This window comes from Micropterus salmoides, unplaced genomic scaffold (genome assembly GCF_014851395.1).
Source record: "Micropterus salmoides isolate LMB-PRFRI ecotype aquatic unplaced genomic scaffold, ASM1485139v1 Ms_hic_scaffold_1, whole genome shotgun sequence".
In the NCBI taxonomy this organism is placed as follows: domain Eukaryota; kingdom Metazoa; phylum Chordata; class Actinopteri; order Centrarchiformes; family Centrarchidae; genus Micropterus; species Micropterus salmoides.
In genome coordinates this window covers 51,694,558-51,707,746 of record NW_024040040.1, presented here as the reverse complement: position 1 = coordinate 51,707,746, position 13,189 = coordinate 51,694,558, and the positions used below count along the sequence as shown (strand labels likewise).

At 39.6% G+C, this 13,189-nt stretch overlaps 1 protein-coding gene and 1 long non-coding RNA gene across 3 annotated transcripts; one reads left to right on the top strand and one right to left on the bottom strand.

Moving 5' to 3' along the window:
* Positions 1-289: 289 nt before the first annotated feature.
* On the bottom strand, positions 290-8,353 carry LOC119913417. 2 transcript variants are annotated; one of them, XR_005446445.1, is made up of 3 exons: positions 8,220-8,353; positions 7,205-7,444; positions 290-405 (listed from the first exon to the last, which is right to left on the bottom strand). It is a non-coding gene; the product is annotated as an uncharacterized LOC119913417 (long non-coding RNA). The 2 variants fall into 2 exon arrangements; XR_005446444.1 differs by lacking the exon at positions 290-405 and adding an exon at positions 4,633-6,903.
* Positions 8,354-8,546: 193 nt separating this feature from the next.
* Positions 8,547-9,625, top strand: LOC119885146. The gene has a single exon (XM_038695356.1). It carries the CDS (start codon positions 8,547-8,549, stop codon positions 9,375-9,377), a length of 831 nt encoding a protein of 276 aa, XP_038551284.1. The 3' UTR covers positions 9,378-9,625.
* The last annotated feature ends 3,564 nt before the right edge of the window (positions 9,626-13,189 follow it).

The following is a 13,189-nucleotide window of genomic DNA, read 5'->3' as shown; positions in this document are numbered from 1 at the left end:
AGTTACTTTTTTAACCGCTGATTTACACCTGATCACAGCCTGACGGTCGCCGAGCGGCAAATTGGGCTAAAAATCGTGTAGTGTGAACTAGGCTTAATGTTAGGTCATCTTTACCTCTCTAATATACCAGCAGTGCATTGAAGTGTGAATACGTTTATATATGATATATGAGATTTATTGTATATAGGCCTACGTATTGCAGTAACTAACTAAAATTATCTTTTGACTACATCACTGTGATGTTCAACCACAAAATATCAAAGAGCGAAGAGACACCAGCAGGGGATAAGTTCAATGATTTATTGAAGAAAAGTGCAGAAAGGTAAATTTGGTGAGCTGAGGCGGAGAGCGGGCAGACAGATGAATCTGAGCTCCAAAATGCAGCACAGGACTGGCCGGCAGCGTCTACACACAGAGATACAGAGATCTGAGTCAAGGCACAAACACAAAAAACTTAGTTTTATGATTTCCTGTCTAGTTAAAATCTGTGTTCATTGTTCACAAAAGGACCACACACTACTTTATTCTGTTATTTCTCCACTTAACTTTTATTATGCAGTCAATTAAAGGCTAAATTGGTGACGAGTAATTTGACTTGCAAAATAAAATGAATGCAGTGTTAAAGGATATCAGAAGCTTAAATAAATAGAGAGCATAAACTATGTTTAAGTCAGCTTAGATGATTTCAGTTTCCACTGAAACAGTAAGCCTAATAAATCAAATGAAACCAAGATCATATTCTGGGTTATTAAATAGGCCTAATTAATAGGCTACACAATCATAATATCAATAAATACAGATGCAGATAATAAATAAATAATATAAATATAAAAACTCCATCGAAAGTCTCTCCTGCTGTTAAAGCCGACTGACAGTTGCAATCAGCTGATCAGACAACAGACGTCCCTTCACGTGATGCTTCAGAGGAAATGATTCTATTATCTAAAAACACATTTCCTAATTTCTTCTCTCCCTGCATGGTTTCCTTGCGTCTCGCATGCATCCCCTTTGGGCTGGACTAGGACGCGAGGAAAAGACGCAAGTCAGGGAAATGTGGATGCAATTAAGAGAATTGAGAAGCACCCTATAGCTGACATGAACAGCAAGGAAGGGAACTCACACTTTGGGAAGATTTGGAATGGAATTCACACTTCTCTGCTTTCACAAAAAGTCTGTTCTCAAGCAGCCGCTGAAGAACCTGGTGGACGTGGGAGAAGATCAAAATGTTATCAAAATATACAAAGACAAATCCCTGAGATCATCATTCACTAGGTTCTGGAAAAAAACAGGATAATTTGTCAGGCCAAAAGGCATGACCAACTATTCGTAATGACCAAGTGAGGTGTTGAATGCTGTTTTCCACTCATAGTTCCTGTTACCTGTAGGTGACTCTATGACTAGAACTGAATATTGGCATGTAGATGTGTTCAGGGCGAGACCGTTATCACGCATGTAATCTTTGGTACAGATTTGTACAGTGAAGTTATGACCACAATGATTTACAATTTACAACAATTTCCGGTTTTATGGCAAAGCATGGAACTTTGCCACCACATCAAATGGCAATGCTACTTATGTGTAGTAATGAGGAGTGTTCACCAAATCTACGGTTCGGTCCAGACCTTTAATTATGGAGCTACGGTTCGGTTCAAAACTTTTTTCTTTCATCTTTTTTGGGGGGGAAGAGGGAGGTTATTACTATATTATTATTATTATTATTATTTCCATCTTGACTTCATTAAATTAGTCTAACTTGCAGGTGTAATCAATCAATCATGACTGCACCAGAATAGTCACATAGCTGGAAAACAATAAAATAGGTTCATAGTGTAATATTTACAATATGGGTCTACAGCTTGCAATAACTTGCACTAAATCCAGTGTTTTCCAAATTTACTTTACTTGCCCAGGTATATTAACAGCTGCCAAAGTATATTTGGTGAACCATTTTAGCATTTTGCAAAGAAACACAGAGAGAGAAATTATCTGGTGTTACTTTACAAGATGTGGGCACAGTGGAACTTTTACATTAAGGAGCGACAGTGAATGCACCAGTGCAGGTGTCATTCAAAACCATTGTATTTGATCCACGCACCTGTGGCTGTGAAAACGGAATTGAGGTAACGGTACGCGTGGCCTCTCCAGAACAATTAAACTAAAACAATCAATCTTACTGGCACAGACCCGTTAATCTGGACTTGCCACACTGTCAATAGAGAAGGCCCTGCCCGCCAGCTGGATTTGAATGGTTTAATAAACGAATTTGCACAGCAAAAAGCTCAGGAGAGTGTGCCTATAATGTACCTTACTTATTATTTTTTAGACCAAACACTAAAGCACTATGCTTCATGCAACTAGTAATCAATCCACTCACTTGTGTTTTGTGTTCATAATGAGCAGACATGAAACATTTCTTGATGTCAATGTGGTGCACAGTCATTAATCATCATCTTTTTTTCATGTGTGTGTCATTGTGCACTCTCAATTAGGATCATGTTTTCACATGTAGTGAAATTCATTCTCTGCATTTAACCCGTCTGTCAAGAGAGCAGTGGGCAGCCACTGTACAGCGCCGGGTGCCCAACTCCAGATCTGTGACAATGTCACTGCTCAGTGACACTGACTGGAGAACCTAACATGTTTTTGATCACCGGTTAGGCTATGTTTTAATTTCTTAAAGTGCTCAAACACCGATTTGGTCATGTAGGCTAGTCTATCGCTGTCTTAGTCTTGCTATTATGACTCATCTTCTTTATAGAATGCTGTCTGGTTTTATTAGGTTTAGGTGTCGACTGTGCATTGCATTTCGCTGTGGCTGGCTGTTTAAAAGCTGCAAGCTTTCATTCCTTTAATTTGATAATGACATTAGGCTACTTTGATTCTGATGGGAGGGCCCACAATGAAATAAAACGCAGACTTTGTAAGGTATTCCTCTAAAGCTATTCTAACACATGGTGACTGGATATTGGATTGACATTACTGTCTTTAGTAAAATGACTTTTGATCAAACTTTACCTGTGACTACAAGTGTACAGGTGCTGGTCATATAATTAGAATATCATCAAAAAGTTGATTTATTTCAGTAATTCCATTCAAAAAGTGAAACTTGTATAATGTATACATTCATTCCACACAGACTGATATATTTCAAGTGTTCATTCCTTTTAATTTTGATGATTATAACTGACAACCAATGAAAACCCCCCAAATCAGTATATCAGAAAAGTAGAATATTGTGAAAAGGTTCAATATTGAAGACACATGGTGCCACACTCTAATCAGCTAATTAACTCAAAACACCTGCAAAGGCCTTTAAATGGTCTCTCAGTCTAGTTCTGTAGGCTACACAATCATGGGGAAGACTGCTGACTTGACAGCTGTCCAAAAGACGACCATTGACACCTTGCACAAGGAGGGCAAGCCACAAAAGGTCATTGCTAAAGAGGCTGGCTGTTCACAGAGCTCATGTGTCCAAGCACATTAATAGAGAGGCGAAGGGAAGGAAAGATGTGGTAGAAAAAAGTGTACAAGCAATAGGGATAACCGCACCCTGGAGAGGATTGTGAAACAAAACCCATTCAAAAATGTGGGGGAGATTCACAAAGAGTGGACTGCAGCTGGAGTCAGTGCTTCAAGAAGCACCACGCACAGACGTATGCAAGACATGGGTTTCAGCTGTCGCATTCCTTGTGTCAAGCCACTCTTGAACAAGACACAGCGTCAGAAGCGTCTCGTCTGGGCTAAAGACAAAAAGGACTGGACTGCTGCTGAGTGGTCCAAAGTTATGTTCTCTGATGAAAGTAAATTTTGCATTTCCTTTGGAAATCAAGGTCCCAGAGTCTGGAGGAAGAGAGGAGAGGCACAGAATCCACGTTGCTTGAAGTCCAGTGTAAAGTTTCCACAGTCAGTGATGGTTTGGGTGCCATGTCATCTGCTGCTGTTGGTCCATTGTGTTTTCTGAGGTCCAAGGTCAACGCAGCGTCTACCAGGAAGTTTTAGAGCACTTCATGCTTCCTGCTGCTGACCAACTTTATGGAGATGCAGATTTAATTTTCGAACAGGACTTGGCACCTGCACAAAGTGCCAAAGCTACCAGTACCTGGTTTAAGGACCATGGTATCCCTGTTCTTAATTGGCCAGCAAACTCGCCTGACCTTAACCCTATAGAAAATCTATGGGGTATTGTGAAGAGGAAGATGCGATACGCCAGACCCAACAATGCAGAAGAGCTGAAGGCCACTATCAGAGCAACCTGGGCTCTCATAACACCTGAGCAGTGCCACAGACTGATGGACTCCATGCCACGCCGCATTGCTGCAGTAATTCAGGCAAAAGGAGCCCCAACTAAGTACTGGAGCTGTACATGCTTATACTTTACATGTTCATACTTTTCAGTTGGCCAACATTTCTAAAAATCCTTTTTTTTATTGGTCTTAAGTAATATTCTAATTTTCAGAGATACTGAATTTGGGATTTTCATTAGTTGTCAGTTTTAATCATCACAATTAAATGAAATAAACATTTGAAATATATCAGTCTGTGTGTAATGAATGAATATAATATCCAAGTTTCACTTTTTGAATGGAATTACTGAAATAAATCAAGTTGTTGATGTAATTATAATTATATGACCAGCACCTGTATTTCTAACTAATAACAATATAATGTAACATAATATGTGTGAGCAGGTATGACAGAAACTGTAGTAATGTTGAAAAACATGTGACCTGTGAGTTTTCTTTCATCATCTCCTCTTGGAAAATACCAAAAGCTTTTTTTACTGGAATCAGGAAGGAAAAGAGAGCAGGTGCAGAAAGTTCCTTAGACTGAAAACTGTGAAAACATTTTTTTATCTTAAGGAACGCCATCATGCTGCCAACATCCTGGTTAGTCCAGATCATCCTGTGTTTCTGACTCAGTGAAATTCCATCTCACTTACCTTTCACTTTTTGTTCACATGCAAACATTGTTTTGTTCACTCGATAAAATGGTCTTTGACTCTCTTTATCCCGCTGTCCATTTTATTTATGAACATCTATCTTATTACTGTTCTTAAGAATTATAAGCAACATTACGGCAGCATTTAGCTCCACAGAACACATTTACAGAAGAAATACACTGTGGCCTAAATTTAATAACCTTTATATCCAGATTACAAACTTTAATGGTCTCATTGACTAAGACTCAGCTTTAGCACTTACATTGTCCACCTCCTCTCCACCAGACAAAAGTATTTTTCTCTTTAGCTTCTATATCTACTTAAGTAGTTCCTTTAATTGGACTTGATGCTATTTATGCGTAGGAATACAGACGTTCTACTGTTGAGAACATAAAGTTCCAAAGGAAAATACTGTCTGATGCAAAGAGCTGATAATACTCTACATATAGCGTAACTTTGAACTGATATCGATTTTTTCTGGTCGGCCTTCTATCAGGAGGCTAAAATACATTTTGCAGCAGACCCTGTCCACAGCAGTACATTAGTTAGCTCCTGTGCCGGTGCAACTCTCTGCTTCTCCAAACTGTGGGCACGCTGACTGCCATCTACTGCAGCTACGACACTGACTATCAATAAGCACCTCATTTAGCTCCACTTTAAAAATCCCAAACTTTCCCATCAAGATAATGGAGATTATAATGTACAAATTAAATGTTTGATAATTAAACAGAAGTAGTCAATACAGATGCTGGTTCTTACAAACTTCTACAGATAAATATCAAAAGATGTAAATGAAGACACAAAAGGCAAACCTATCTATAACGCTTCTGAGCTCATCTTAACAGGGTTTTGATACCATTCAAAGGTTTAGGTGGGGAGGCCCAAAAAGGTTGGGTGCTGTGCCATTAATGTAAAATAAGTTGTAGACAGCTTCAAAACTAACTAAATGACTTTCCCTAGATGTAATGGTGTTAGTCTTCTAGACTTCTTCAGCAAGTTTCGTCTTTAAGCCTTTTGGCTGTTTACGTGCTCAAACTTTTCCAACTTTTTGCACACAAACATGGTAAAAATAATAATAGTAATCCAAAATGATTTGAATTGTTATGTTTTCATTGAAAAACAGAAATAATATGCAGACTTTGTAAGGTATTCCACTAAAGCTATACTAACACACAGTGACTTGAAATTGGATTGACATTACTGTCTTTAGTAAAATGACTTTTGACCAAACTGTATTTATGTATGTCACTGTATTTCTAACTAATAACAATATAATGTAACATAATATGTGTGAGCAGGTATGACAGAAACTGTAGTAATGTTGAAAAACATGTGACCTGTGAGTTTTCTTTCATCATCTCCTCATTCCAGTAAAAAAATACTGGAATGAGGAAGGAAAAGAGAGCAGGTGCAGAAAGTTCCTTGAACTGAAAACTGAAAACATTTTTTTATGTTAAGGAACGCCATCATGCTGCCAACATCCTGGTTAGTCCAGATCATCCTGTGTTTCTGACTCAGTGAAATTTCATCTCACTTACCTTTCACTCGTTCACATGCAAACATTGTTTTGTTCACTCGATAAAATGGTCTTTGACTCTCTTTATCCCGCTGTCCATTTTATTTATGAACATCTATCTTATTACTGTTCTTAAGAATTTTAAGCAACATTACGGCAGCATTTAGCTCCACAGAGCTGGAACACATTTACAGAAGAAATACACTGTGGCCTAAACTTAATAACCTTTATATCCAGATTACAATCTTTAATTTTCTGCATTGACAGTGACTCCAGGCAAATTTATACTTTGACAAAAGCTCATTTGGTCAAACAAATATTCCATTTCTGGGGCATGTCATATTGAAGGAGGGCCTGCCCAGATCACCTTACTGCCTTCGCTGAAACTCCTGCCTCAAAGACATGGCAGCACTACCTCCTGGGCTTAACTTCCTGGTTCAGCAAGTTCCTGCAAAAGTATACAACCGAGGTTGAACCACTTCAACAGCTGCTATGAACCAAGACAGTGCTTGACTCACAACGTAACAGGACTTGTTGGGAAAAAATACTTTTATTAAAGCTGAATTTTTAAGTTTTTGCATGCTTGCAAAATTTTTATTAAAAAGCTCTTGCTTAATTTCTCCCATATACCCTTTAATATAAAAGAAGGGTAGTGTGTCAGTGAGTGAGATTGTAATATTGCAATATACACTTTTTTTTTTTTTAGCTTTTTGCTGAATAATATTGTGAAAATATTAAGATATTGTTACCTCTATAATACAGCAAACAGTAGAGTCAGATGATGTGTGGTAATTGAAACAGTCCAGCGTGTCCAAACAGGTGTGCCCCTGCTCTTTGTCCTCTTTTTCTTCAGGAGAGAGAAATGTTAAATCTCTTTCCCCCAGCTCTCTAATGAAGTCATCCAGCCAGGAGTTATCTATGTTGTCATCCTGGAGTTATGTTAGGCCTGTCATGGTTCAGTTGCTCACCACCTGCACATGTCCTCGTACCTGTACAAACAAGTACTGGTAGTTAGAACAATCACACCGCCAGCCCCGGCATGGGGGGCAGGGGAGTTGCCATTGGTAAGGGGTTCAGTAACTTCTTTGGCAGGCTCTCCACACAGGCCATATTTGTTGTTAATCTTAGTTATCCTTTGGGCCAAAAAGTTTCCTTTTGTCACTACATAGTTAATATGAGGCTTATACCATCGGAATAATTTATCAATACGTAAGAAGACTTCAAGGGTTCTATCTCGTTCTCCCCACTGGACCACAAAACCGGTGCTGAATTAGGTCTCCCATTCTTTAGACATGATGGGGTAGCCTTTATGCTGCTCCGGGGCCCCCTCCCTGCGTTTTGAATGACAGAGTTGTCGTAGCACAATCTAAGAAGGATTCTGGGTCGTAGACTTTGAGGTCAGTTTCTACACGGTAGAGTTCTTCAGGCACAGACCCGCACCACTGTGTGTTGTATATCTATTTTGAATCACTCAATTCTTTACAGACTACTGACTTTCTGAAGTCACACCACGCTTCGGCCGAAAAAAAGAATGCGCGGTGTGTCGCAAGAAACAACTCATCAAGCTTTCGTGTATAAAGATGTTCTCTGCTCAAATAAGTATCCAGGCATCATAAAATCTTCCACAGCCCATTTAAACTGAGGCCTAATGATACAGAAAATCAGCCAAGGTTGTAGGGGCAGTCATCTTTCTAGGAGCCATACCCAATGCAGTAGGATCTATGATTATATGGCATTTTGGAGTTGTTACTACTGATTGATTACCTGCATTCTCCAAAGCCATGATTATGACAGGATCACCGCAAAAATTTAGATGTAACTCAGCAAAAATAAATAAATCTCCGTCCATTGTAGCAGTCCAGATACACCCCAAACAGTCAGCCGTTCCTCGCTCTCTGTCTGATTGCTACTTGGCCAAAACTATCCTGCTATAACTATAATAGGGCATTAAAGCCACTCCCAGACCACAACATGCTCTCCCTTATTATGGTGTAATACAATACATTAGGTGAACAAGAAAGGGCATGTCCTAAATGTTTTGGTTTCTTTGGCACACCTCATGCATGACTGTTAGGCGCACATGCATGCGCAATGCAGTGCAGAGAAGAGAAACTGGTTTACAGGATTGTCCCCTGGAACAGGAGGCTACTGGCCCGACACCACAAGCAGCCTGCAGGACCCCTGTTTGACATCAAATGTCTGCAGCAGTCTGTGTGTCGGCTTCATCTCCCACACTGTGAGATCCGCTCCACAGGTGGAGGTGAGTTCTTGTCAGTCGCTCATGTGAACGACGAGGGCATCGAGTTTATCGGCCCTCAGAAGATCACAGAAACTCACGTTGTTATAAACATCACAGGGTTTTCTGGTTTCGGTAATGTCAAGGATGAAGACTCGCCGGCTGAGCCGGTCCGAGCGCTGGTTCTGCTGTTCTACAGGCCCCCGGCTGATCCCGACGCTGAATCCCTCCTCAACGTGTTGCTGCTACCGAGGAACGTGGTGCTCCGGGATGTGCTGCGCACCAGGAAGAAATTAGTTGGAGATGAGAGCTACATAGAGACGTCCCCACACTGTAAACTGCAGCCAAAGCAGGAATACACACTGTCCACTTGTCCTGCAGAGGACTCAGTTCTAGTTCAACCAACAGAAGCAGAGTTTGACTGCGACAACTACGACAACTACTTCCCATCATTCCAGGTGATTTTAGAAACAATGAGGAAACACGTGAAGCTGTTTTTTCAGCAGTTTTGTTTTTTATATATTTATGTAAATCTCTTCATCAAACCTATGCCATTTCTACTCACCAGCCACTTTATTAGGTACACCTTGCTAGTACCGGGCTGGACCCTCTTTTGCCTTCAGAAGTGCCTTAATTCTTCGTGGCATACTTTCAACAAGGTGTTGGAAGACTTTGGTCCATGTTGACATGATAGCATCACGCAGTTGCTGCAGATTTGTCGGCTGCACATCCACGATGTGAATCTCCAGTGAACTCATTATCATGTTCTGAAACTAGTTTGAAATGATTTGAGCTATGTGACATGGTCATTATCCTGCTGGAAGCAGCCATCAGAAGATGGTACACTGTGGTCATAAAGGGACGGACATGGTCAGCAACAATACTGTCGTGTTTAAACGATGCTCAGTTGGTACTAAGGGGTCCAAAGAGGGACAAGAAAATATCCCCTACACCATTACACCACCACCAGCGGCCAGATCAGTTGATACAAGGCAGGATGGATCCATGCTTTCATGTTGTTTATGTCAAATTCTGACCCATCTGAATGTCACAGCTGAAATCGAAACTCATTAGACCAGGCAATGTTTTTCCAGTCTCCCATTGTCCAGTTTTGGTGAGCCTGTGTGAATTATAGCTTCAGTTTCCTGTTCTTAGCTGACAGGAGTGGCACCCGGTGTGGTCTTCTGCTGCTGTAGCCCATCGGCTTCAGGGCTCAACGTGCGTTCAGAGATGTAAACCCTAGAGATGGTTGTGTGTGAAAATCCCAGTAGATCAGCAGTTTCTAAAAATACTCAGACGAGGCACCAACAACAATTCCACGTTCAAAGTTACTTAAATCCCCTTTCTGATGCTCGGTTTAAACATCAGCAAGTTGTCTTTACATGCCTAAATGCACTGAGTTGCTGATATGTGATTGGTTGATTAGATATTGTGTTAATAAGCATGGAACAGGTGTACCTAATAAAGTGGCCGGTGAGTGTATAGTAAACATAATATATCATATATATGTAATAACAATAACAAGGTTTATTTATTAAATAAATCAACCGCAGATAAAGACATTTTTTAAATGTTGAATTTAAAGTATTTGTCATTAACGAATAAATGATTAAAAACACTAAATATGCAGCCTGTTTTATTTTTTATGATGTTTTTCACCTGATTCTAACAGATCTTTGAAGATTTGTTTGATTTCAGTACACTTTAGAGGTTTGTTGTTATTTTATTTTACTTTCATTTTGTGTTTTTATGCTGTTGTTTCACTTTGCTATTAAGTCCCCACCAAGAACCAGGTCATTTAGTAAAAATTAAATCAATTAATTTAATTATTATTATTAATAATAACAATAATAATAATCTTTATTTGTATAGCACCGTTCATACATAAAGGGGCACAGCTTCTCCACCTCTCAGTCGCTGTAACTAAAGGGACCCACAATAATGCAGCATAAGGGCAGCACGCTGTCCTAGCACTGTGGTACGCTTTCCCATACCATCAAAAACATATTAGCTTTGTTCTTTAGTCAATGCCGTTTGACCAGACACTGCATTTAATCTGAAGTTGGTTCCTGGGGTGGCTGCCCACTGCTCCATCAGGGATGGGTTAAATGCAGAGAATTGATTTCGCTACATGTATGTGACAAATAAAGTACCTTTAACTTTAACTGCAGGGCAACAACGCATCAATTAACGTTACAGTAATGTTACTTACTGCGGTCTAATTTCTATAAAGTGCAGTAACAATCTCATTATAATATTCAGTCCGGCTCACTAACTGTTTCCATTGCATGATTCAAAGTAAAAAAAAAAGTTCTATCTTATACTGGCTCTTCATTTCAGCCTCTGTCTGAAACAAGCTTTAGATGCTCCTGTCTCTTTGGTCCCATTTATTTTAAAATAGACCATAAAGCAGAGTATGCAGGATTAGCATATCAGGATTCAGGATGAAATTATCTATGACTGACAAGTTGTTACCATGGCGACCTGTCAATCAGGTTAGAGTGACTCGTACCCACGGCACTGTGTAAATTTAAGCAGTGCCGTTGAAAAAGATTATGAGTGTTGTGAATGTTCGCTACAAAAAAACTATCAACCGTGTTAAAATGACAGTTAACGTGAATTACAGATGCACCTTGCTAAGCAGGCTAGCTAGCTCCACACACGGCCGTTAGCTCAACTGTCTCCAAGTATGGTCATGTCCGGTGCCGCTGGTTGCAAAAACTCAACATGGTGGCGCCCTATCGGCCAAACTTGAGGCTTCAAAACCACAGTCCACAAACCAACACATAACGTCATGATGAGTATGTCCATTTCTTATATACCAGGGTGGCTACAGGTATAAACAAGTTAAATTTAAGACTTTTTAAGACTTTTTAGTACCACTTCTAAATGAAATTTAAGACCACACTTACGATGGAAATACAAATCCAGTGGAAATATACAGTAATCTTTCCAAGTAAACACACTGTCTGTTCAAAATGAACAGTATGGTAAAATGACAATAATCAATTGAATTTAAGAACATTGACTAAATGTGTGTAATGCGAAAGGATAACACAAAAATGTCTCTGCTGTCCTAAATTATATTTATTATTACAATATTTTCTGAACATTTTGGTCCAATGAACAAATACTAAACAAAATAAATAATAGACAGCAGTGTGTAGGAGGTGTGTGTGTGTGTGTGATGTCTACGTGACAAATAATTTTTGTGCACAATTTCATATCTACTCCTTTTAGCTTTTATGAATATACTTGGAAAACAATCCTTTTTATATAATAATAAACAAAACACTTTGGCACTTGAGAAAGCCTTCCCAAAAGAGTGTACTTACCAATTTATAACAATGTGCATGTGCACAATATGAATACTTGAAACAAAGACATGCATATAAGAAAGCCTACCTTGGACAAAAAACAAAATCACATTCGGGGAATGCAGTAATGCAGCGTTACTTAGATTAGAAACTGTAATATAATTACTGTTTTCGGAAATTGTTACACTACTCGTTACTGTGAAAAGTAATACAATTACAGTAACATATTACTAAGTAATGCGTTACTGCCCAACACTGTTATGGAGTGCTTCTCTAAATCACACATGCACACACATTTATCCCAATAAGCAGCGTTGTTTTTTTTTGAAGATACTTTTTTGGGGCATTTTTAGGCATTTTTAATTGACAGGACAGCTTAGACTTAGACTAGCCTCTGTATATGGGCGTGTGCTCTACCAGGTGAGCTACCCAGGCACCTCCCCTAAATAGCTGTGTTAAGTTAAAATGAATGAGAGAAAACTTTCCTATTGATATGTATGATACAAAATGTAGCGCCGCTTGTACAAGAGCTTTTCGACAGCGATTATGACAATGTAAGAGATGATTAGGATTAGAATTATTTCACCCGTCAGTCCACGGTTGGTGCTGTTCATCACACATTCACTGTGCTTGGCAGTCTGTATAAATGAGACATTATGGCATATGCCTGAGTTCTGCTGATTTATCTTCCAGCTCTTTCTCAACCTCTTTGAGTTCTGTGATTTTTTCTTTGTATCTTTTTCTGAGTATGTTTGACTTGGTGATTAGCTGGGCCAAGAGTGTCCCTGATTTACCCTCAGCTTGCTCTGCCAGTTTGTCTGCGTCTTTTTCTAGGCTGTTTGCTACTTCAATCAGTATCATCTTCTTCTTTTTGAGCTGCTCAAGGTGGTCTTCTGCAACTTTTCTCTTTGTACATTGCTCGCATGCTTTCTCTTTCCTGTTCCAGGTGTAGCCGATAATGAGACCTCGCTGAAGCTGCAGCTGCCAAAAGCTCCTTTGTCAGAGGTACTTTGAGAATCCCCCCACAGACAGAGACGTAGTCACATATCATCCTCTGAGCAACCACTGTGTCCTCCTTCATGTTATTAGCCTCTATTTCCTCGTTTACAGAAAAGCCCCTCTCAACCGTTGCTTGGCCATGGGAGAGGAGCAGAAAGTCCAGAGTTCAGGGTAGGATTGAT